This window comes from Lynx canadensis, chromosome B2, assembly GCF_007474595.2.
Source record: "Lynx canadensis isolate LIC74 chromosome B2, mLynCan4.pri.v2, whole genome shotgun sequence".
Classification (NCBI taxonomy): Eukaryota; Metazoa; Chordata; class Mammalia; order Carnivora; family Felidae; genus Lynx; species Lynx canadensis.
Window position 1 is genome coordinate 81,751,830 of NC_044307.1, and position 25,273 is coordinate 81,777,102.

Consider the following 25,273-nt stretch of genomic DNA (forward strand, 5'->3'; position numbering starts at 1 on the left):
AGAGCTTAGCCATTTTAACAGAAGAGCATGGAGAGCAGAAGGGCCCAGATACAGGTAGGTGGGCAGATGTAGCGGGGCAGCTTCTGGAAGCTATCTTTTCTGATTACTCCAATTTTCTCAAAGAAATAACAAATGGGATCAGCTGAAAGTGTGTAGTGAAGAGATGTTTGAAGTTTGAGGAGACAGGCTAAAGTATACAATTAAGTCATCTAAGAGAGAGGAGATAGACTAAAATATGGCACAACTATCCAACGTCATTAAATCACTAAGGCATTTGAAGACCTTAAACATGAGTTGTCTCCAGACACATTCAGCTGCACTTCTATAGCCAAGGGGAAACTGAGTGTCAGATTTAACAAATTAAGTTTAGCCAAACAAGTTTAAGATAAGAAATTATAATAACCAGCTGGAATTAAGGGAGGATGAAAGGAAGGACCTAAGAGAACCGTGGCTCAGTAAACAGAAGAATCAAAGGACTGAAGGTCACAGCACTTAAACAGAGAGAGGGTTTGGAAGCAGTGGTAGAAACACATGATGGAATTTTAGAGAAGTGCATTTAAGAATTCAGTGCAACTCAAAAGATTTTCGGTAAAAATGGAATTTGGGAACTATTAAACCAGATTAAAATAAATGCAATTATTTAGATCAGTAAAAATATTTGTCGGTAAAAATACAATTTTAAGTACAGGATAAATATTGTATATATACACACACAAGCCCTTTTGTTTTAATTAAATTAACAATGAATGCTTAAAATGCCATATAATTTGAGAGGCACAATTTTTCTAAGAGAGTTATTTCTATGGTCTTTTTTGATGATCACGAACTTCAATCCCACTACTACTTGATATTTAGAAAAGTAAGGAACTTTGAACTAAAAATAAGAGTTCTTAAATAAGAGTTTCTATAGACTCTTCTACAAAGACCAAAAAGTAGGGTGTTCATGATGAAGAAATACGTTGTTTTTTATATTTACAATAATTTCTAATATTCTTTGATGTAGCAGTATCTGTGTAAAAACGATTTTTATTTTTCAAATAAAGAATGACATTCCCAGCAATACAATATCCCATCCTTTTATATATAACTATGCAAGAATTCTAAGACTTGGAAGCAAGTCTTTAGTAACTCTTTAATCTCGGTACCTTCATGAAGAATGATGCACCAGGAAACTCAAATTGCAGTCAATCATATGAAATGAAGAAATTAAAATGCAAATAGAGACATCATTCATTGCCTCTTGATTATAATTTCATGGGAACAGAGACACAAAAAAATTAGGTTATTACTCTTCCAATCTATCCATTTACCTGTACTGGTGGCAGAATTGCTCTGTCCTTCATCTGAGTACTGACAAGGATACTGTAATGGCTCATCTGCTCCTGGAAAGTACTATGTATGAAAAAGTAAATTACAATTTAAAATTTCTTTAATACAAATTAAATCCTGTAAGAATTCACTTGCAGAGTACACATTAATTATTTCTTTGTTCTGGGATTTGAAAGTAGGAAAGTGCTGCTTTATTTTCTGTAAGGTATACACTGAATTTACAGATACCTAAACTCAGTATGTTCCTTAAGTTTTTGATTTTACAAAGATGATGATAATGTGCTACTCTTTTGAATTTCCACTATGATCAATGCCATATATCTACTTAAGTATCTATTTTACATAGAGCCTAGATAGTTTTGAAGAAAACAGCATACATTTCTGTAAAGGAACACAGGAAATAGTATGACTCCTCACAATGACATAAAACGTACTTATGTTCTCATAGTAGTGATATAAACTTCCGAACTGCTGAAATTATTGTTAGTCTGGCAACTGAGCCTGTTATGTCATAGAATAATTGTTAGAACTAATATTTTGAATATCAGAGATAGATTATGGCTGTTTCTCTATAAACTGGAGATGTAATATTGGAAATTTTTGCTGGATAAATATTAGAACTTAGGGGAAAAAAGGAAGATCTTCTTTTCAAATCAGACAAAGCAAATATAAGTACAATTATAATTTGAACAATTTATGTATCCCAATGTTTTCAAGTATCTGACTATGGCGACCAAGTTGTTTTATTATGACCATATCTTTAGGGCCTGATGTATAGTTGGTATCCACATATGATGGGAAGTTTTAATCAGAGTAGTTCATGCTTGGTTTCAATAGAATAAACAGATCTTTGGCCATTTAGGAAGCATATATTTAAGGAGTTTGAAGGGTTCTTCTAGTGAGCAAATTGTTCTGAAATTCAGGGATTTTTCATAAGTATGTGAACTTTTTTTTCTTTTTTTTCCAACGTTTATTTATTTTTGGGACAGAGAGAGACAGAGCATGAACGGGGGAGGGGCAGAGAGAGAGGGAGACACAGAATCAGAAACAGGCTCCAGGCTCTGAGCCATCAGCCCAGAGCCTGACGCGGGGCTCGAACTCACGGACCGCGAGATCGTGACCTGGCTGAAGTCGGACGCTTAACCGACTGCGCCACCCAGGTGCCCCAGTATGTGAACTTTTAAAAGTCAAAGTAGCGCTTGATAGATTTTGCTAGTGCACCAAAAACCAGAGTCCTAAAATTATTCAAATAATTCTAAAAGTGTTTGTTTATAGACTAAGACATTTTAATGATCATTTAACAGGGTTCTTCTAAATTTAAAAATTCCATAAATCCTAGAAGTTTAACTTTTTAATGGCAAATGAAAAGCTAAAAATATGCAATGAAAAACCAGAAGGTAAAAATCATTTAAATAAAGGTGTCTGGGAATGCAACCATTCTATTGCCCTGCAGATAAATGATTGTTTGAAGAAGATCTGCACTCAAGAAAATTTAAAATTTAGTTTGGCAAGTATTAGAGTCAGAATATACCTAAGTCCTGTAAAGACATTTAATTCAGCTTCTCTCACATTACAGATGAGGCAACAGGTCCCCAAAACAAACACATTTGTTCACTAAGTTACACAGGAGGAAAAACCAAGTCCAGAAACCTAGTCTAGCTATCTTTCCAGTATAAAGAACTAGACTTTTTTTCTTTTCCAAAATAACATTTCTTCCTTTGATTATAGGAGTGATAAGTACCCATTCTAACTTGGACAATACAGAAAAGTATAAAGCAGAAAAAAGCAATAATGTCTCTTTACTTCAAAATCCCATTCAAACTCAGTATATACCAAATTCCCCTAAATCCAAAGCCCCTCAAGAGAAGGATTATACCCGCATCAAGTGAGTCATTATTTTCACAATCTCCTCCATTGAAGGGCGCTGAGAAGGATCTTTAGACCAACAACGAGTCATCAGGCTCTCAATGGGCTTAGGTAAATTTTTGATCAGTGGTGGTCGAGTACCTATAATTGAAAATTAGAGGGGGGGGGGGAAAGAATGTATTTACCCAAAGAATGGTGTAAGCTTTTTATATGTATTTCCAATACAGTAGTTATTTTATAGTTCTTGTAATTTAAGATTTATTTTGGAATAATAAAAGTACATTTTTTTGGGTCTATTAGGTTAACATATTTTCATAAAGGGGAAGCTATACTTTTTGCAAAGTTAAATTAAAATTTTTATATGCATTATGGTTAAGAGTGAGACTGAGAAATAATATTTCATTTGTTCTAATATTGTTCTTTTAACAAATAATAATGGCTTAGTGTTTTATTAAGAAAATAAAATGGTGGCTTGAGGTAATCTTCCTTGAACTGTATTTTCAGATTTACTGTAAAAATTTCAAATGTGTTTGAAAAATCTTCCATAGCAGAAAAGTCACATCACTGTGGTATCATACTCACTGACCTCCAAATGACTCTTTTGTTGGTGGCAGACATTTTTTGGCTGCTGTAAATCTGTCATTTCACAAGCTGAAAACTATCAACTTTTACGTAATTACCAAAACTATAATATTATTAGTGAGGTCCCTATCTTAAAAAAAGCCTCAAATATAATGAAGTTTTTGTAATTTCACCAACTAATAAGTTAGTTCTTTTATTCCTTACTTCACTGTCAATTATTTACTGACAACTGACAGAGAGAACATGAAACACTGTCTTGTCAGTGCTCTAGTACTCTCTACAATGACATTAAAGGTAGTAAAATGAAAGGTAGTACAGGAAACTGGTAAAAACACTTAAGATTACTCAGATGATGGCACTGTTTGACAAGTCTATTAATGACCTAATTAGGCAGGTATTTGTATGATTTGTGGAATAGTGTATTAAAATGCCAATAAAACTAAAATGCCATAATCAGAATGATTACAGCCAAATGATAAATTAGAGAGTGATGTAAAAATTAGGAAGGTTAAACAAGGTTTCCCTTCATGAAGAGTTTATTTTTCCAAATAAAATGTGAAGTAACTAGATTATGAAGAACATGTATTTTAACATCATAAGTGGTTAGAAACATAACTACAGGTCTAAAAGGAGCAGGAGGGATGCAAAGAAAGAGTTCATATATCAATATAATTTAAAAATATGGGCACCGAGAGTCACAAAGATCTGGATATGAATCCCAGCAATACCACTTACTAATCTAGTGACCTTGGGCAACTTCCTTTTCCTGTTTAGGTCTCAGTTTCCCAACCTATAAAACTGTAAAATGAGGAATAGTACTCCCTTCATAAGGATGGATGAGGAGATAAAAAGAAAGAGTATGTGAGGAACTCTGTTTTGTCTTTACGAATAGCTTAAGTAACAACTCTTATTATTATTCTTTGCTTCCTCAAGAGAAAGGTTATACCTCCCTCAACTACCTTGATCATGAGAAGAGATTTTACTTATTTATTTAATTTTTAAATTTTATTTTCTCCACAGAGTCCAACCCAATGCTTCTCTATCCCCTGGAGAAAGCCATCCTAGGTAGCTGGCTCTGGCTGTACTGATGGCCTTTCCCAAATCAGCAGAATCAGCAGACCTCTTCAGCCTTGTTCTAAGGATAGGACCAGTCTCGGCACTGCCCTGACTGATTTGGGGGGTGTGGGGAGTGCAGGAGACTGATGGCAGCAAAGTATTCTGGCAACAAAGAACTGGACGTTTTAATGTTAGGGATAAATGATTTTCTTTGAGGTAGACACAATTTTCCAGACAGAAAATATGCAAAATAATTAAAGAAAAATTTCTTTTTACGAACCATTATGAACAGCCCACATGATACGGAAAGCTGGGCCACCAATCTCATCAAAGGGTTTCCGACGTGTTATTACTTCCCAAAGGATAATACCCCAGCTGAAGACATCACATTTTTCACTGTAATTGCTACCTAGAAAAAAAGGTGGTATAATTTCAAGACTTTTTTCCACATGACTTACAGAAACAACTGTTTTCATAAATTTTAAGAGTGAGCACTGTGTACAGGAGGATGCTGCATGTAGAGCTGAGAAATTACTCTTTGTGAAATAACTTAAGTCTCTGCAACAAATATATTTATTTAATGAATTGAGTGTTAATGCACTAAAAAAATCACCTTAGAAAGTTGGTCATTTTCTACCTTTTCATTCACAGGCATAGGACCTTTCTTCTATTTCTTTAGACTTATACTTTCCCTGGGACACAGTATGAAACATTTGTACATTACTTTCTGTAATTTTTTAATCTTAAATTTTCTTCTCCCATTCATTCTTTTGATGGATAGAACTACCCTACTAGCAAAGCAGAAGAAATTTCTAATTTAGTGATAAGATTTTCTTTTCAATATCTGGCAAGAGAAAATTTAATTTGCAAACTTAAAAGTTGTAAGCAGTGAAAATTATGCATAACAAATTTATAGTAAGCAGATTACGCTGCCAAATTTGTAGGATCACTAAATTGGTGGGTGAATCAGCACAATAAACAGCCAAAACCCACAAAAAACCCACTGTAACAACGAACAATTATTATAGTGATAGCTACACATGTACTTAGCACGTGCATTACACATGCAACTAATCTGCACACTGTAAGCATTAAAATGAGATTACAGTTGGACTTGGGCTACAGGTGCTGACATCTTTCAGAAATGAAGAAGTCTAGCTTAACAGTATGAGCTTTGTTACTCTAAATATTAAAAGTAACTTTTATTTCTGGGCTTTTTTGAATAAACAAATCTTTTTGCTTTCCATACTAGAGTAATACTATGTTATTTTAACACACAAAAAAGTATTTTAAATAGTTTTAAAACAATGTATTCTGTATATGAACTTAAAAACAGGAGGCATTATTTAATTTTGTATAATTTAACATTTGCTGGTCCATTCGCTTTCTGATTGAATTTTAGGGCAAAATAGGTCCACTCAAGTGACCATGTGCACAGCAAATTTCTCTTTCCCTCAAGTGGCTATAAACAAAGAAACAAAAATCTTTAAATTCATCAAAAATAAAAGAAATAAGACATAAGCAGAACCTGACTGATTAATAAACATATCTAAATTTTATGGACAGTCTTACTTCCTAATATACAAATCACACATCTTCAGTTCAACTTTACTCATTTAACAGATAGCTTGATTTTTTCATACAGAAACCTATCATGAATTTACAGACCATTCTTTTAGAACTTGCGTGAAATATGGAGACGTAAAAGAAAGCGAACAGGGGTGCCTGGGTGGCTCAGTCAGTTAAGTGTCTGACTCTTGATTTCGACTCAGGTCATGATCTCACGTTTCTTGAGATTGGGCCCTGCGTCCAGCTCAGTGCTGACAGCACTGGAGCTTGCTTGGGATACTCTCTCTCCCTCTCTGTCCCTCCCCCCACTTGTTCTTTCTCTCAAATACACTTAAAAAAAGAAATTAAACATAAGATTTTTCTTTACTTGTCTTTCTTAGTTATCATATTTCTGCCAAATTGCTTGTATTCCAAAGGCATGCTCATTTCAACTTTAGATGTCAATTTTTAATTGCTAGGAAACCAATACAAAAGTACAGTTGAGTCTTACTATTCCTCGTATTTATGTTCCATAAAGTTTCTGTGAAGACTGAAATTAGTGAACGCTGAATCATTTGCTCATAGGGGCAATCAGAGTTGGGTTCCTGTGAGGCTCTTAATGTCAACTGGTCAAAACATGGAAGTCTAGAAAACCTCCAAAAGCATGGAGGTTAAAGAACACCCTACTAAAGAATGAATGGGTCAACCAGGTAATTAGAGAAGAAATTTAAAAAAAATATCTAAACAAAAATGAAAATACAACAATCCAAATACTTTGGGATGCAGGGAAGGCAGTCCTGAGAGGAAAATACATTGCAATCCAGGCCTATCTCAAGAAACAAGAAAAATCCCAAATACAAAATCTAACAGCACACCTAAAGGAAATAGAAGCAGAGGAGCAAAGACACGCCAAACCCAGCAGAAGAAGAGAAATAATAAAGATCAGAGCAGAAATAAACAATATAGAATCTGAAAAAACTGTAGAGCAGATCAATGAAACCAAAAGTTGGTTTTTTGAAAAAATAAACAAAATTGATAAACCTCTAGCCAGGCTTCTCAAAAAGAAAAGGGAGATGACCAAATAGATAAAATCATGAATGAAAATGGAATTATTACAACCAATCTCTCAGAAATACAAGCAATTATCAGGGAATACTATGAACAATTATATGCCAACAAACTGGACAACCTGGAAAAAATGGACAAATTCCTAAACACCCACACACTTCCAAAACTCAAACAGGAGGAAACAGAAAGCTTGAACAGACCCATAACCAGCGAAGAAATTGAATCAGTTATCAAAAATCTCCCAACAAATCAGAGTCCAGGACCAGATGCTTCCCTGGGGAATTCTACCAGACATTTAAAGCAGAGATAATACCTATCCTTCTCAAGCTATTCCAACAAATAGAAAGGGAAGGAAAACTTCCAGACTCATTCTAGGAAGCCAGTATTACTTTGAATCCTAAACCAGACAGAGACCCAGTAAAAAAAGAGAACTACAGGCCAATATCCCTGATGAATATGGATGCAAAAATTCTCAATAAGATACTAGCAAATCGAATTCAACAGCATATAAAAAGAATTATTCACCATGATCAAGTGGGATTCATTCCTGGGATGCAGGGCTGGTTCAACATTCGCAAATCAATCAATGTGATACATCACATTAACAAAAAAAAAGAGAAGAACCATATGATCCTGTCAATCGATGCAGAAAAGGCCTTTGACAAAATTAAGCATCCTTTCTTAATAAAAAACCTCGAGAAAGTCGGGATAGAAGGAACATACTCAAACATCATAAAAGCCATTTATGAAAAGCCCACAGCTAATATCATCCTCAATGGGGAAAAACTGAGAGCTTTCTCCATGAGATCAGGAACACGACAGGGATGTCCACTCTGACCGCTGTTGTTTAACATAGTTTTGGAAGTGCTAGCATCAGCAATCAGACAACAAAAGGAAATCAAAGGCATCAAAATTGGCAATGATGAAGTCAAGCTTTCACTTTTTGCAGATGACATGATATATACATGGAAAATCCGATAGACTCCACCAAAAGTCTGCTAGAACTGATACATGAATTCAGCAAAGTTGCAGGATACAAAATCAATGTACAGAAATCAGTTGCATTCTTATACTAATAATGAAGCAACAGAAAGACAAATAAACTGATCCCATTCACAATTGCACCAAGAAGCATAAAATACCTAGGAATAAATCTAACCAAAGATGTAAAAGATCTGTATGCTGAAAACTATAGAAAGCTTATGAAGGAAATTGAAGAAGACATAGAGAAATGGAAAAACATTCTGTGCTCATGGGTTGGAAGAATAAATATTGTTAAAATGTCAATACTACCCAAAGCTATCTACACATTCAATGCAATCCCAATTCAAATTTCACCAGCATTCTTCTCGAAGCTAGAACAAGCAATCTTAAAATTCATATGGAACCACAAAAGGCCCCAAATAGCCAAAGTAATTTTGAAGAAGACGACCAAAGCAGGAGGCATCACAATCCCAGACTTTAGCCTCTACTACAAAGCTGTAATCATCAAGACAGGATGGTATTGGCACAAAAACAGACACACAGACCAATGGAATAGAATAGAAACCCCAGAACTAGACCCACAAACGTATGGGCCACTAATCTTTGACAAAGCAGGAAAGAACATCCAATGGAAAAAAGACAGTCTCTTTAACAAATGGTGCTGGGAGAACTGGACAGCAACATGCAAAAGAATGAAACTAGACCACTTTCTTATACCATTCACAAAAATAAACTAAAAATGGATAAAGGACCTGAATGTGAGACAGGAAACCATCAAAACACTAGAGGAGAAAGCAGGAAAAGACCTCTCTGACCTCAGTCGCAGCAATTTCTTACTTGACACATCCCCAAAGGCAAGGGAATTAAAAGCAAAAATGAACTATTGGGACCTCATGAAGATAAAAAGCTTCTGCACAGCAAAGGAAACAACCAACAGAATGGAAAAAGATATTTGCAAATGACATATCGGACAAAGGGCTAGTATCCAAAATCTATAAAGAGCTCACCAAACTCCACACCCGAAAAACAAATAATCCAGTGAAGAAATGGGCAGAAAACATGAATAGACACTTCTCTAAAGAAGACATCCGGATGGCCAACAGGCACATGAAAAGATGCTCAACGTCACTCCTCATCAGGGAAATACAAATCAAAACCACACTCAGATATCACCTCTCGCCAGTCAGAGTGGCCAAGATGAACAAATCAGGAGACTACAGATGCTGGAGAGGACATGGAGAAACAGGAACCCTCTTGCACTGTTGGCGGGAATGCAAACTGGTGCAGCCACTCTGGAAAACAGTGTGGAGGTTCCTCAAAAAATTAAAAATAGACCTACCCTATGACCCAGCAGTAGCACTGCTAGGAATTTACCCAAGGGATACAGGAGTGCTGATGCATAGGGGCACTTGTACCCCAATGTTTATAGCAGCACTCTCAACAATAGCCAAATTATGGAACAAACCTAAATGTCCATCAACTGATGAATGGATAAAGAAATTGTGGTTTATATACACAATGGAGTACTACATGGCAATGAGAAAGAATGAAATATGGCCCTTTGTAGCAACATGGATGGAACTGGAGAGTGTTATGCTAAGTGAAATAACTCAGAGAGAGAAAGACAGATACCATATGTTTTCACTCTTACGTGGATCCTGAGAAACTTAACAGAAACCCATGGGGGAGGGGAAGGAAAAAAAAAAAGAGGTTAGAGTGGGAGAGAGTCAAAGCATAAGAGACTGTTAAAAACTGAGAACAAACTAGGGTTGATGGGGGTGGGAGGGAGGGGAGGGTAGGTGATGGGCATTGAAGAGGGCATCTTTTGGGATGAGCACTGGGTGTTGTATGGAAACTAATTTGACAGTAAATTTCATATATTAAAAAAAAACAAAAAACAAAAAAACCCCATAACCTTGTTTTAGGTGTGTTTCTGTTTAAAACACCTTATTTAATATATATTGTGGTTTCTTAATATTGAACTCATGGAACTGCACTATAAATCATACCGGAATAAAGATTAGCTAGCATGCATTTTTCTCTCTGTAAGACATACCAGTCTTGTTATACTTAGGAACACTAGAACACTTCAATGCTGCTCTTGGAGGCCATCTTAAACAGTAAAATCACCAACAAAAAGCACATAAAGAACGAAAAAAATGTGGTACTATGTAGATCATAAAAACAACACAGTATGAGAGCTGAAATACGAAGGTGGTGTGCTGTCTCGTTCCTTAGCCGGGAACGTGTGTTGGATGACTCACAATTTTTCCCTGCTCCATACATGACCACAAATAACCATGAAAGCACCATGAATACTGATTTTAGGGTTACAAATAGGTGATTTTTACAGTTGCAATAGGTAGGATATGAAAATGAGGATTGAACATATACTTGAATTTGCACAGAATGTTGCTAGACAATATAAATCTTACTATGATCTAGGACTGTATCTGTTTACTACCTTCTTAGACTTTAGTACAGCTGACCCATGAATACTGGATTTATACACACATTTTTTTTTTTTTTGACAAATACAGTTTAACACCATAAATGTGTTTTCCTTATTATCTTAATAACATTTTCTTTTCTTAGCTTACTTTATTGTAAGAGTACAATATATAATACATATATAAAATATGTGTTAATCAAATGTTTATGTTTTTACTAAGGCTTCTGGTCAATAGTAGACTTTCAGTAGTTAAGTTTGGGGGAGTCAAAAGTTACACGTGGATTTTCAACTGCATGGGGCAGTGGTGCCATTAACCTCTGCATTGTTCAAGGGTTAACTGTATACTTTATGATATGTACTATGCAGGAGTAAAACCATGGAAACAGGGTAAAGCCATAAACACATACTGGATGTACACGGAGTAAGAAGGAAGATTATCAATCACAACATGCTTTTGTCATTTTACCTTCAAAAACTTCAGGTGCCATCCAAGCAGCACTGCCCTTGTTATTGGTCATGTGTGTCTGAATGTCACAGGCTGTACCAAAGTCACAGATTTTTAAAACTGTCCCCCCTGCAACCAGCAACAAGCTGTTTACAAAAAAACAAAAACAAAGGTTATTAGACCAATACTTGATTCCTACAAAAAAAGAAGAGACATTTGTGGAAACAGAAAGTGTTAAGCAAAATGTCACTATTCAACTTCTGTCAAATGCTTCCTGGTCACTCTAACAGCTTAACAGTTCAGAGGAATATTAGCAAAGATTAACTGACCTTAACCTAGTTCTCTTAGGGAGACTGCTAGACCCACATTTTGATGTCTCCATCTCTATCTCCATAATCTTTCCTGACTATATGTCTCTCTGGGCCAAAATTAAACATGGGGTTTTAAAAAGTTCTAGGTCAACGTTATGGTGTCCTGAAACGAAAGTGGATGGATTTCAATACCTTCATAAATGACTTGCACCCTAAACTTAATCTACCCCTTGCAGTGTTTTTCAAGCTGCAGGCAGAAACCTAGTCATAAAATATAGATCATAAAATCTAGCCCAAAGATCTGGAAACCTAGGTCACAAAATTGATTCAGTAGACTATGACAGCATTTTAAAAAATAGAATAGAAAATACCAAAGTGTGTCACAAACAGATTAAATACTGTTTCATGTATGTCGTTTCAGTTTTATACACATTAATATGTACACAATAGACTATGAAGTATGTCTTACCATGGATCATGGTCCAAATGTTTATAGACTTGTTATTAATCTTACGGCGAACAGATATGAATCTTTAGTTTAGCCTAATGTATCCAGACTGGTTAACTGTTCACTGACCCTATTTCCTTTCCCTCCTGGGCAAAAAGATTAGATTTTTTAGATTTCTGAGCAGTTAGATGGGGCTGTTCGTCCATTCTAGCCAATGGATTGTGGGTAGAAGTTATGTACTTCACTTTCAAGCCTGGCCATAAAGATCTCCCACAGACAAATTTACTCCTTCTTCTTTCCTCGTATGCCACTGCATGCAGAGGATTTTGAATTACAAGACAGAAGCAGCCTGGGATTCTGAGCCACCAATGTGAAAAACTCACTAATCAGAAACACTCATTTTGGACTTCATACGAGTGAAGGAAAAAAAAATATTTTGTAAAGCCATGAGATTTCAGAGCTTATCTATAATAACAGTGCCACTCTAACCAATATGAGAAAATGGTACAGAAGTGGGTGGTGGTGTAACAAAAATCTAATATACTGTATTTGATATTAGCTTAGTAGTAGGCACAAGAAAGCTAAAATTGGAGGCTGGAAAAATCCATGTAATGACATGGCAAAACATTTGGTAAAATCTGTCTCCTACGATAATTTGTGGTCCTAAAGGACTACAAAAGCTGACTGCTTCTAGATTCCAAACAGAAGGAAGTAAGACTGACAAAGGTCCACGAAGACTCAGTACTGCAGCAAAAAACACATTAAAAGAGAGTAGTACTTCCCACCGAAACTTAATGGCTTCAGGGTGCCACTATTCAGTTGAGAAAATGCGATGTGGCCAGAAATCAAATAAACCAGGTTCAAGATTTTGCCTAACAAAAAATTCTGGTAATAGTTATAGGCACATGAAACTGACTGGAACCAGAGATCACAAACCTACTTTTGAAGAAATTAATATTGCCAAAGGAGCAAGTTTCTAATTAAAAGTTTGATTGTTTTGAGTCTTAACAACAATCCTCAGGACCCCAGATCTACATAAACAGGATGTAGGTTATATAAACTGTAGGGCTTCTGAGGACAGTCTATGCTAAAACCCACGTCTGACGTGGTATGAAAATGCACAAGGAGTCTAGATGAGGGTGAAAGTTGGAGTCATGAGCAATGGATAAGGGAGTTCCTTTCCAAGGGTAAAATCAAGGTTGGATCAAGACCAACGCTCACAAATCCAGGGCAGAGGGACCAGACAATGCAGGACTTCATTCCTACACACCAGTAACTGCTATATGCCTCCATGCTTCTCTTTTCCCAGTGGAAATTTTACTGATTGTCCTGTCTTTCTGCCATTATGTATTGTGTGAGTTGGGAGAAAGAGGTGAAGAGGTGACAGATAAACTTGTCCTTTTGTTTTCCAAATGAATTAAACGGGCCACACCCAGACCAGTTGGAGAGCATGGTATGTCATCCTGAGATCCTGGATGGTGAACTAGATGGTGACTGGAAGAGCCTTTGGGATGTTTAACTGGCAAAGAACAGTAAGTGGTTCTAACCTGTGGTTAGAGCAGTAAATAAATACTTTGGGGGACCGGGACTGGCCAACTGCTCATAAAAGCCACCCCCAACTTCCTCTGGGGCACACAACACTTTTCTGAACTTCTAGATGTAGCTAAGACTGAGTTGTGGCCACTGATATGTGGGTAGAGGGAGGGTTACTTCTAGGTGTGGCCCAAAAAATCTCTCACATGATCTCCATTCTCTTTATCTGCTGGCTGAATGCCTAGTTCCCAAAGTCCTGGAGGATAGCAGAAATATAAGATGGAGGGAGCCTAACTGGGTCCTTGAATGACTACATGGAAGACCATCTGCCAAAGAAGAACACCTGTTTTGGATTTTACATGCACAAAAAATACATTTCTACTATGATAAGCCCAGTATGAGCTACAGCAGCTGGTGTTAAAATAGCTAATATTCTCAGCTATTAAGATTCCAAAGACCCTGATACTCAGAGTCTTAAGCTTCTTATATCCCAATGTAACTTGTTAGTCCTGTAAGAACTGAAATATATAAAGCATTCTGGAAGTGTAAAAAGACAATTTTTATTAGTTTGTTATTAAAGAGTTAATTAAACATTTAAAAATAAATGTGTGAGACACTCTCTAATATCCTTACCTAAAAGACTTATAGTCATGTTGGTTAATCTGTAAACAAGTAGAAATAATTCTTTATTTTGAATCCCCTTCTTACACGCAAAAAGGTATTCTTGTTTTATATGGCCAACATTTATCTTAATGTATGTTTACTCATTTTGTTTCACCACTCCTTCTTGAACCTTATACTTGTCTACATAATCATTTTCTTTCTTTCCCAAATACCTTCAATTAAGGTCCATGTATTGTAAATTCTCTCAGGTTTTCTATCAAAATGTCTTTAACTTGCACCTTTCTCCTTAAAAATAATTTAGGGCAGGTACACAATTCTGCGTAGGTAACTATTTTTTCTCAGCTCTGTGAAGTTATGATTCTAGTTTTCTAGCTTCCATTAATGGGATTGGAAACTATACTTCAGTCTACCTGACAATCCTTTGTAGGTAATCTCTTTTCTGATTAGCTGATTTAAAAATCTCCCCTTCGTTTTTGTGGTTCTATAGCCTCCTTAAGGTGTGTCACAGGGTAGACTCCTTTTCATTTATCCTATTTACAATTCATAACTTTGTCCAGAAAATTCTTGGCCAATACCTCTTAAATTATAATCTCTCCCCATCCTATTTTCTTCACTGGAGTTCTATGTTGTTAGTCTTTTCCTTTTTCCTATGTTCCTTAACCTATCATTTTTCTCATCTATTTGTGTTGCATTCTGGGTAACTGCAGATATCTTACAGCTTACTGATTTTCCTGTCACCTATTCCAGATCTTTTGAAATTTTTTAATTATTCCTAAATGTTGTGTTTAGTTCTTTTGGTCATTTTGAATAGTTTTTACTCCTTGAACATTTTAATTCCTTTTTTTAAATTAGCATACTTATTTTATATTCCATATTGATAATTTCTAATATTTGGAGTCTTAATATTTGAGGGCTTAATTCTGTTCTATGTTATTTCTACTGACATTCACTCATGGTAACCTGAATGCTTACGGGTGCGGTAATTTTTTTTTTTTTTGAGAGAGAGGGAGAGAGAGAGAGAGGGCATAGCACGCGTGAGCATAAGCAGAGAAGGAGCAGAGGTAGAGGAAGAAAAAGAATCTTAAGCAGGTTCCAAGTTCAGCATGGAGCCCGACACAAGGTTTAATCCCACAACCTGGGAATCATGGCCTGAGCCGAAATCAAGAATCGGACGCTCAACCGAGTCCAGCAGGCGCCCCACAGGTGTCGTAATCTTTATTGTGGCTTTACGATTTGATCAATTTTAATCTGCAATAATTAACAGTCTGGACTGAAAGAATAAGACTTTAAAATGGAGTTTCACTTACTATTAGATGCCCTCCCTGGTACACTACCAATCCCCAAAACAATTTTAACCTGTCTTGCTGGGATTTTTCTTGATTGTGCAAGTAGGGCAAATTCAAACTCACGACAGCAGGAAGGGAGAAAGCTCTGTTAAGAAATAAGAAATAAAAGCTCTGCCTAGTTAGAAAACTGATTTTTTTCCTAGCCTACTTTTAAGTTGTTCTCTCCAAAGACACTGACTTTATAGAGAGGTCTCAGGTCTGCTACTTTACCTGGTGCAGAACAAAGGACCTGTCTCCAGTTACATAAGAGCCATTAAAACTGGGGACTCTACATTTTTTATACTGAAAGAAGCTCACAGTAGAGTCCCTGGCTTCCAGGCTTGGTTTAGTTCTTTCAGGATTCAGTTCTCTCCATCTTTTGCCCTGATGATTTCCCTCATCTTCTTGTGAGATCACCTATGGATGTAAAAAGATGTTTGTTGCTGGGGCTCCTGGGTGGCTCAGCTGGTTGAGCATCTGACTTTGGCTCAGGTCATGATCTCATGGTTGGTGGGTTCAAGCCCCGCATAGGGCTCTGTGCAGACAGCTCGGAGCCTGGAAACTGCTTCGGATTCTGTGTCTCCCTCTCTCTCTCTGCTCTTCCCCCACTCATGCTCTGTTTCTCTCTTTCTCAAAAATAAATAAACATAAAAAAATTAAAAAAAAAGAGGTCTGTTGTAATATGTAGTATCTCTGGGTGTTTGTTGTAGGATGATTTTTCAGTTGATCTGGTTTGCCACATTGCTGGAGGGTCAAAATTCTTACCATGTGAGCATAAGAATCAAAGCCACATTTGTATACAATTTCTATCAGCACACATAGGTTGTCAGGATTTAAATGCATAGCTTTAAAGGCTTCACTTTATGTGTTTTTCAAACTAGGGTATGAAACCTTGCAAGTATGTCAGTGTATGCCAAGGTAAATGGTAGGGAGCCCACAGAGCCCCAGGTCAAAGCTAGCACTTCTCCCTGGACTATCACTTTTATACAGCTGTGAGTATTTCTAACATCCCAAGATTGACTTGAAAACAAACTACACAATATATGAAGTTGAATGCAAGATTTGCACGCAATATTCCTTAAGAAGGCTTATTGGGCTCTGTCCCTAGTAGAACACTGAAGTTATATCATTACTTTGTTCTAGGCAGTGGGAAAGTTTGAGAAGCACCAATTTTGGGCATTGAAAACTATACAGAATCTCAAAATGTCAAGTGATTCAGTAGCATTGTATTTTCTAAAAACAGCTCTATAAATCAAGTCTTCCAAGTCTAAGATTGCTTACATGAACAGAAATAGTTTCAAATACTTGCTTAGAAAGTAATAAGAAATTCTGTTTATTAAAAATAAAGAGGTAAATATCTGAATATACTGACATGAAAAGATGTCCACGTAAGTGAAAAAAAGCAACATTATATATAACATAACCCATACATGCTTAAAAAACGAAATAAGACCGAGGTTACCTTTGAGGAGCAGAAACAGGAAGCAGGAAAATATTGCTTTATATTTTTCTGTGCTTTTTGAATTTGTTTTCAATCATGAATATATTTATTTGAAAATAACATACACTTTAATTAAAGAAAAAAGGTAAAATAAACCAATATAGAAGGAAAAATGATCTTTATTTTAAATGTCCTTATTATTAAAAAAAATTTTTTTTTAACGTTTATTCATTTTTAAGAAAAAGAGACAGAGTGCGAGTGGGGGAGGGGCAGAAAGAGAGGGAGAAACAAACCAAAGCAGGCTCCAGGCTCTGAGCTGTCAGGACAAAGCCTGATGGAGGGCTTGAACCCACAAACCATGAGATCATGAACTGAGCTGAAGTCAGATGCTTAAGCAACTGAGGTACCCAAGCACTCCTTAAATATCCTTACTTTTAACGTCCTTCTAAAAAAATTTTTTTATGTTTAGAACGTGTTTACAGGAGGAACATAACTCTATTACAGTTAAAATGACCTAATGAAAGATTTCCAGAAAAATTTTCTGAACTTAAGATTCTGCCTTTCCTAAGTGCTTTATTAACCAAGTACAATCACCAAGTAGCATGCTCTTACTTAGGTTTTCCTCTTCATAACAAACAGAAAATAAAGATAATCTGTACCATCACATTGTAGTAATATTCGAAAGCAGAAATGGAATTCATTCAAATTATAAATTTTATAAGTTCTTTGTATATAATTTTATACTAAAATTCTAACTGGAGAGTTTCTTTTCAGTCCAGCATGACTAGGATAAACCAGATAAACTACTATATACATCTCCATTAGGTCACAAATACTTCTATGCTAACTGAAGTGGAAAGAATGTTAAATGCAATTTATCTTTATATGTCCTTCAACAAAAAGTTTCCTGTTTTACTGTTCTTGTTCCAGCTCTACTCTTTACCCAAGATAAGAACTCTAACTGGTTTCCTTGTTTCATATTGGTATATCAAGGTAGTTTATTCTGAATGACTTTTATATTATTATTATTATTATTATTATTATTACAATTAGTACTCCTTTACTCATAAGATTTTGACAGGTCATCAGCCATGAGCATGACATTCAAGGTTCACTGAAATATGAACCTAAGTGATCTTTGCAGGCTTATATTCATTCACACAGCTGGGACCAAAACACATTTTTATTTCTGAAGTATTACACAAATGAACCTGCAAAACAAGAATAAAATAGGGGTACAAACACAAGTCGATATTCTATAAAACACCTAACCAAATCATCAGTTGCCTTTTTTTTTTTTTAAGTTCAATTATTTTGGGGGGGGGGTAGGCAGAGAGAGAGAGAGAGAGAGAGAGAGAGAGAGAGAGAGAATATCTCAAGCAGGTTCCACACTGTCCGTGCAGTTTGATGTGGGGCTTGAACTCAACGAACCATGAGATCATGACGTGAGCTGAAATCGAGTTGGAAGCTTAACCGACTGAGTCACCCATTCTGTGGAACTCCTCTCGACCAAAGAATTCAGTTTTCCAGTGATAATAATAGAGCATGTGGACTTGTATATATAATTATTTATGTAAGCATAGCCATTCCAAAGAATTTTCTTCTCCCCACTACATTCTGAAAAATCAATTCTAACTCTAAAGCCCAATTTGTGCATTAAGTGCCCCAAACACAATCTGCAATACTATAGGATGAGTACAATCAGAAGGATGACCAAGAGGAATGAATGACTTAGGCCAGACTTCTTGTAAGTATACTGATGGTATTTAAGACAAAAAGAAGAGTTCCTATACACAAATGATTTTAGTAGGACATATCCAGTCTAAGTAGGTTGGCTAAATAAACCTAACATTTATGGATTTATGGGGTATAGGTAGATGGAGAATGAAGGCAGTCACTTAAGTTGTATAATTATGGAATAGAAAAGATATTGGAAAACTGAAAGGACTTCCTTTTGTATTTTCATGTACATTGTTTTGTTATTCCAAAGCCAAAACATGCCCTAATAGAAGAAAAGGGATATTTTTGGAAGTTCCATCTGATGGTTTCTGGCTTCTCCAGAAAAAAGATGCTTTGTACCTGATGCCTGCCTGGATCCTTTGAATCAATAGTCAATTTGTTGTTGGATAAGAGCTATGATTCTCATGAGTTTGTTTTGATAATTCAGCTGTATGTTAATTAAGAGAGGAAAAACAGGACTCGATCTTCATAAACAGGAAAAAAAAAAAGACAAAGTGATTTCTTCTTCACTAGGCAAAACAGGTTGCTAAGGTACTAGCCTCTGGAGTCAAGTGAAAAAAATTAAGGTGTCATGAATCTGGGTCTTAAACATTATTTGACCAGGGACCCAGGGAAAGAGAAATCAGTTTAAGCCTGGGAGTAGAAATAAGGTACACTAGTGAGAACAAGTGATTCCAAGAGCTGAAACCTATGTAGAATGTATCAGATTAGACATGAGAGTGACAAGTTGTACCCAGAAGGGGCATTTTAATGCTTTAAACCTGCATCAAGAGAACGGAATACTTGAAACTGATTTCCTAGGGGAAACCTCTTATATGAGGCTGATGTGGTGGCTGGGGGCTAGAGAACGAGAGAATGGCATGTGGAGACTCTGTCACAAGTGGATAAAGAAGAAAATAATCAGAGAGAAAAGGGGACAATACCTGTATGTTTTCTTTAACTGAATACCTATATAAACAAAAAAAAAAAAACCCCAAAGTTTCACCCTTTAAAATACTTATTCAGGGAATTGTGATCCTAGGATCCTCAATATGGAGAAATCCAGAAGATTTTCAATTTCTACCCAGATGCCAGAAACGTTCTTTTGCCTTCCTCTAAAAGGGCAAATGATAACCACTCTGTAAATTTTTGTAAAATGTCTACTATGTGTGGACATTGTGCTAGCTGTTAGGGATATAGTAGGGAACAAGACAAACTTGTCTCTGATCTCATGGAACTGTCTAGGGGCAATGATATATACAGCAGGCACAAAATAAATTTATAGCCTTACCAATTCTAGAAGTTTGCAAATCCATAGCAAGAATTATTAAAAATAAAAATTCAACTAAAATTAAAATCCTACTAAAGAGAACATTTTAAAATGCAAGCTTAAATAACTAAATAATGAAGGTGAGTTAAAAATAAACACTCTCAAGCCAAAGGGAAGAGAAAAGAGAAAATCATGTGCAACAATTAGCTTGAATTAGAAAGTGGTGGTGGGGGAGGGGGGGGGGAGTGGTGTGGTAGAGGGATGGAGAGAGAGAGAGAGAGAAGGAGAGCAAGACACTGCACTATTAGAACTTACTTTGGTGGTTTCAGGTCCCTGTGAATTAGAGCTTTGGGTTGCATGCTGTGAAGATAAGCCACTCCTTGGGAACACTGTAAACACCAACTCATTGCGTGGGCAGCAGTGTAATATGGCAATGGTTCAGCACCATGCAGCACTGCAAAAGAAAGGCACAAACTAAAAAGAACTTTATTGCATATAACAAAAGACACAGGGTGAATGCAAGCACTGTCGGAACACATGACCAGGTCTATTTCTACATATGTTCCCATCAGTCCTGCTTTTAATTATTTTCTAAATATAAAGATAGAAATATCTAGTAATTTCAAATGGATACATACCACATAAGTACCTAAAATCTAATAGTACTTCTAGTAAAGGTTATATATATGCTCTATCTAGCAAAATCAATATATATTACACTTTTCCACTGATAGATACTGTCTTTCACAAAATAATGTAAATTATAAACAATATGATAGCATACTATTGTAACAGAGATATAGAGAAGTAGTACAGAAGGAAACAAAACAATGTAAATCAAGATGTTTACAATTATGCTTTCTACAATAGCTAAAAACTAGAAATAGTTCAATCAAATAAAACAATGGAGTATGAGAGCTACCCATTAACAATGATGAACACGGTAAATATAAATAAAAATTTAAATAAAATACTAACTTAAAAAATAGAATGCAACAATTTATTTTATATAAATGCAACAATATATTTACTACACAGTGTTTTGCAAGAGTGAAAAAGTTAGTTCTGTTCTATAAAAATAACTAAATGACACAGTGTCCTTCATTGTTAAAACATTCTGTGAAGGGAGTTTTCACAATTTTATTTTTCTAAAGAGAGCAAATTATGCAGAATGAAATGGAAGTATGGTTAAAGAGTTCTCAAATGAGGAGGCTCAAAGCTAAGAGAGGGCAAAAAACAAAAACACTAAAAGTATGAAGATATTTTACAATCTGTTTAAAAAGCAAATTTTACCTTACTTAAATGCTTTTAGTATTATGAAAAGTACCACTTAGACTTCTAAATTTCATATACCAATGCTGCAGCATTTCATCTTTTCATTTCTAATCTTTAGCAGATTTTTTTTTAATTACCTCCTTTTGGGATTCTGAGGGTAAACTGTGAAGAACATTAAGCAACTAACAGTGTATGTTAAGATCTCTTCAATGATTTTATTCTACTAGATAAAGACAAGTCTAATGACACTCACCATTATATAAAGAGCCCCCTTCAGCATATTCCATCACAAGACACACCTAAAAGAAACACATGTCAGAATAATTAACTACAGTGTTGTGGCATCTTAGGTGATTTGGGCAAGATAGTTCAGTTCAATCTTTAATTTTATAAATGCATTAAAAATTCTTTTGGTCTCTAGTATGTGAATGGTATTAACGGAAAGAAATGGGGACCCAAGACTCTGTCTTCTATACAAGGGGCCCACTGTCTAAGAGTGGAATTGAATGTGAACACATAATCACAAGATCTTTGAGAACTTTCTCCAGTGCTGAGTAGATGCTGTCACAGGATGTCCTAAATCTCATAACACGATGAGTTTACTGGATGAGACCACCTAAGATAATTCCTCCAATATACTGTGTTGTTAACAGACTAGAAACAAATACATAAAATACAATTTTTTTGAAATAATCTAACAGATCAAAACAGCTTCAAAAACTACATCCCCTCAAACATTTACCGTGTCACTGCTTACAGATGGGTGACAATGAAAAAGTGACAAACTTACTGGATTCAAGCAGGCCCCATACAGCTTTACAATATTAGGATGGTTCACGCGGGATAACTGTCGAAGCTGTAACAAATTAAGGTTTCTTTTAAAAGGTGCTAACTTATGAGAAACTGATTTCACAGCATCATTGTAATTTCATGGTTGTACAAAACATTAGTTCAATCACTCAACAATCATCATTCACTATGTAAGCAGGCACTATGGTCATAAATGCCTGCCCAGGATGGCAAAGATTCCCTGCCCTAGAGCTCTCACGCTTTAGTTGAGAGATGGACATGTAAACAAATAATTAAGGTAATGTGCAAAGTGCTGTAACAGGAGTTATGAACAAGTCATGGTAAGTACAAATAAGAATAAACTTTGCCAAGAAATGTTAGGACACTATCTCAGAGATGGCACTGAGCTGAGTTATTGAAGCCAGAAGAAGCCATATCATTGTCATTATCTTCATAACTATGGCTGAATAGTCTATCTACTCTGTGCCGGGCATTGGGGGGGTACTTTATAGATACCATATAATTCTCACAACTCTGCAAGGTAGGTATTGTCATTTCTACCTTAAAAGAAGAGGGACCTTTAAGATAAAGCTCAGAGAGGGTTAAGTGAGCTGTTAAGTATCGTACAGCTAGGAAGTGGTATAGCCAGGGTTTGAACTTTGGTTTATCTGACTTAAAATCTGCACTCTTTCTGCATATGTGTGCTGTCTTCCCTATTTCCTTCTCCTATCTCTTGAATTAATTGCCTCCTCTGCATTCCCACTACCATTGCCTTAGTAACATGACTGCTGTAGTAATTGCCGTGTGTTCTCCTAGCTATTCTTCCTACTTCCAGCTTTAATCTTCCCCAATCCAATGAATCACACTAAGGTCAGTGAGAGGTTTGGCTATGCTGTTTCTCTTGCTCTACATCTCAAACATCTGTTTATGTGTCTCTCCAAACTGCACCTTACTCTCTTTCTTCTCTCTTTTATGTCTTTTCCTTTTTCTTCCTCTTATTATTTACATTATACTGCTGGCTCATATGAAGTCCAAAAAGATAAACCTTTTTACTATATGCTAGTAGAAAGCTATATTTTTCTACAGCCAACATCTGTGTATTTTCAGTCCTAACACAAGAATATCACTATTTATTATATTCATTTATTATAAATACATATTTATTATATTTCATCTTAAGGTTCAGGACTGAGCTTCAGATAGCAGATTATGTAAGTATTCCTGCTCCCTCCTCAAATCCTACTAAGACATTAAAGGCATTTTTTCAAGGCACAAAGAAGTATAAAGACAAGGTGAAATGAGAAGACAACAACACATTTTTGAAGTTGGAAAGCAAATGATTAGCAGTAACGGACACAGCAGATCTAAAAAAAAAAAAAAAAAAAAAAAAAAAAAAAAGAAAAGAAAAGAAAAAATGAGAAGCAATGAGATTTATCTCATAAAATCTCCAAAGGGTTGGGAGTACCAGGTACCTATGCAAATAAGGCAATAATGGAACAGAGAGACTGGCTGAAAGGTAGACCAAAGATTCCCTCCCTTCCTGACTTCAAACAGCTTAGTGATGCCTCTGTATCATCCCAAAGATTAGAGGCTGTTTCTTTGATATAGCAAAGAGTCTCTGGATTGGGGAATACCAAAGAAAAGTAAGGAATGAGCTCAAAGTAGTTGCCTCTGAGAAGCAGAAAACTTGATGGGAAGGAGGGTAAGGGAATAAAAGTTTTCAAAGTAAGAACATGTAGAGGACTCACATCCAATGTGGCTGATCCAAAGCCCAGTGCGCATCTCTCTCCTCTAGTTTCTTCCCCTCCTTCTCTCCTTGGTTTCAGAAAGTCTAGGCTGTGGTTGTCGGGAGCCTAGGCCTTCAACCAAAAGTACTGTACCCACTTGTTGGGGTAGAGGCCAGGGTGATGACACAAAGGAGTCTGAACCAGGCTCTCTGTCTGGGTCTTACTGAAAGTTTGTCTGAGAGACATAACTCAGTGGAAGGATGACAGATTGAAGGTAGCAGCCTGTGAGAACACCTATTGCTCTTTTTAGGTAGGATGATAATATATAAAGGAAGAGCCAAGGTCTTTCCAGAAGTGACCTGATAGAATTCATCACGTGGTTTTCATAGGGGAGGTGCGCACTGGGCTAGTGCTATAAAGTCTTTATTAATTATTTATTTTATTTTTACACTTAAAAATTTTTTTTACTTATTTTTGAGAGAGAGAGAGACAGAGCACAAGCAGGGGAGGGGCAGAGAGACAGAGGGAGACACAGAATCCGAAGCCGGCTCCAGGCTTCGAGCTGTCAGCATAGAGCCCAATGTGGGGCTCGAACTCACGGACTGTGAGATCATGACCTGGGCCGAAGTTGGACGCCCAGCCAACTGAGCCACCTAGGCGCCCCTATGTATTTTATTTTTAAATTCTGATGTCTGAATGTCTCTCTGGAAGAGATGTGTCTCTGATAAACTATCTGGAGTTGAGAGATGGGATTAGAAGGGATTGGCTGCAGGCAAGGGAGTCAAAGATCTGTAAATGAAAGAAATCGAATTTGAAGGTGAGAGAGACACACAGAGGAGGTGGGGTAGAGGGAAGACCAATTGCTTTGTGGGAGACTGGAACCCAAGGTCTCAGAACTAATGAAGGAAGAAGTGTGTCCCAACCTTGTGAATCTCTTAAAAATCATTCAGTTGTACTTCCAACAGGTGAATTTTATGGTACATAAAATAAAGCTTTAAAAAAAGAAAAAAAAAAAAAAAGAATATGTGGACTATTTGACAATCTCAATTATATGTATATATAACCTTGATAAAAAATTTTTATCCAAGCTATTATAATCTTTTCAAGTCCTGATTCCTAGTGTTTAACACATATGCTTTTACCTAGTTTTGTGAAAGTGCCAATACACTTTTAGACCTTATCTAAACCATAAACAAATATCATGAGTAAGGCAAGGCTGAGGCCAGACTCTCGGAGCATACTATTAGAGATCATCTTTTCTTCATGATGACCCCAAACTCAGCATTTCTCAACTCATTCAATTAATTACAAAAATCCACTTCGTCATATCCCAACTAGGTTCTCAGTCTCCATGCTATACATTTAAAAATATCATAAAGTATACTTTGAAATTATAATTAAATATAATCACAAACATAAATTCAGAAAGGTTTGTAAGATAAAGACCACTTACCCACTGGTTAAAAAGTGATAAAACCACT

The 25,273-nt window shown here is 36.1% G+C and overlaps 1 protein-coding gene across 6 annotated transcripts in view; it reads right to left on the reverse strand.

The window, feature by feature from the left end:
- MAP3K7 (mitogen-activated protein kinase kinase kinase 7) overlaps positions 1-25,273 on the reverse strand; it is an 86,439-nt gene that overhangs the window by 44,286 nt on the left and 16,880 nt on the right. For all 6 annotated transcript variants that reach the window (XR_003968902.1, XR_003968899.1, XR_003968901.1 and 3 more), the window contains exons 3-9: positions 22,067-22,132; positions 21,530-21,575; positions 20,317-20,455; positions 11,352-11,476; positions 5,114-5,242; positions 3,206-3,336; positions 1,311-1,392 (exon numbers count right to left, since the gene is read on the reverse strand). Coding sequence is in view for 2 of the 6 variants with exons in the window: in XM_030315984.1 (XP_030171844.1) it covers positions 1,311-1,392; positions 3,206-3,336; positions 5,114-5,242; positions 11,352-11,476; positions 20,317-20,455; positions 21,530-21,575; positions 22,067-22,132 (718 nt within the window). In the remaining 4 variants the exon portion in view is untranslated. The remainder of the gene's footprint in view (positions 1-1,310; positions 1,393-3,205; positions 3,337-5,113; positions 5,243-11,351; positions 11,477-20,316; positions 20,456-21,529; positions 21,576-22,066; positions 22,133-25,273) is intronic.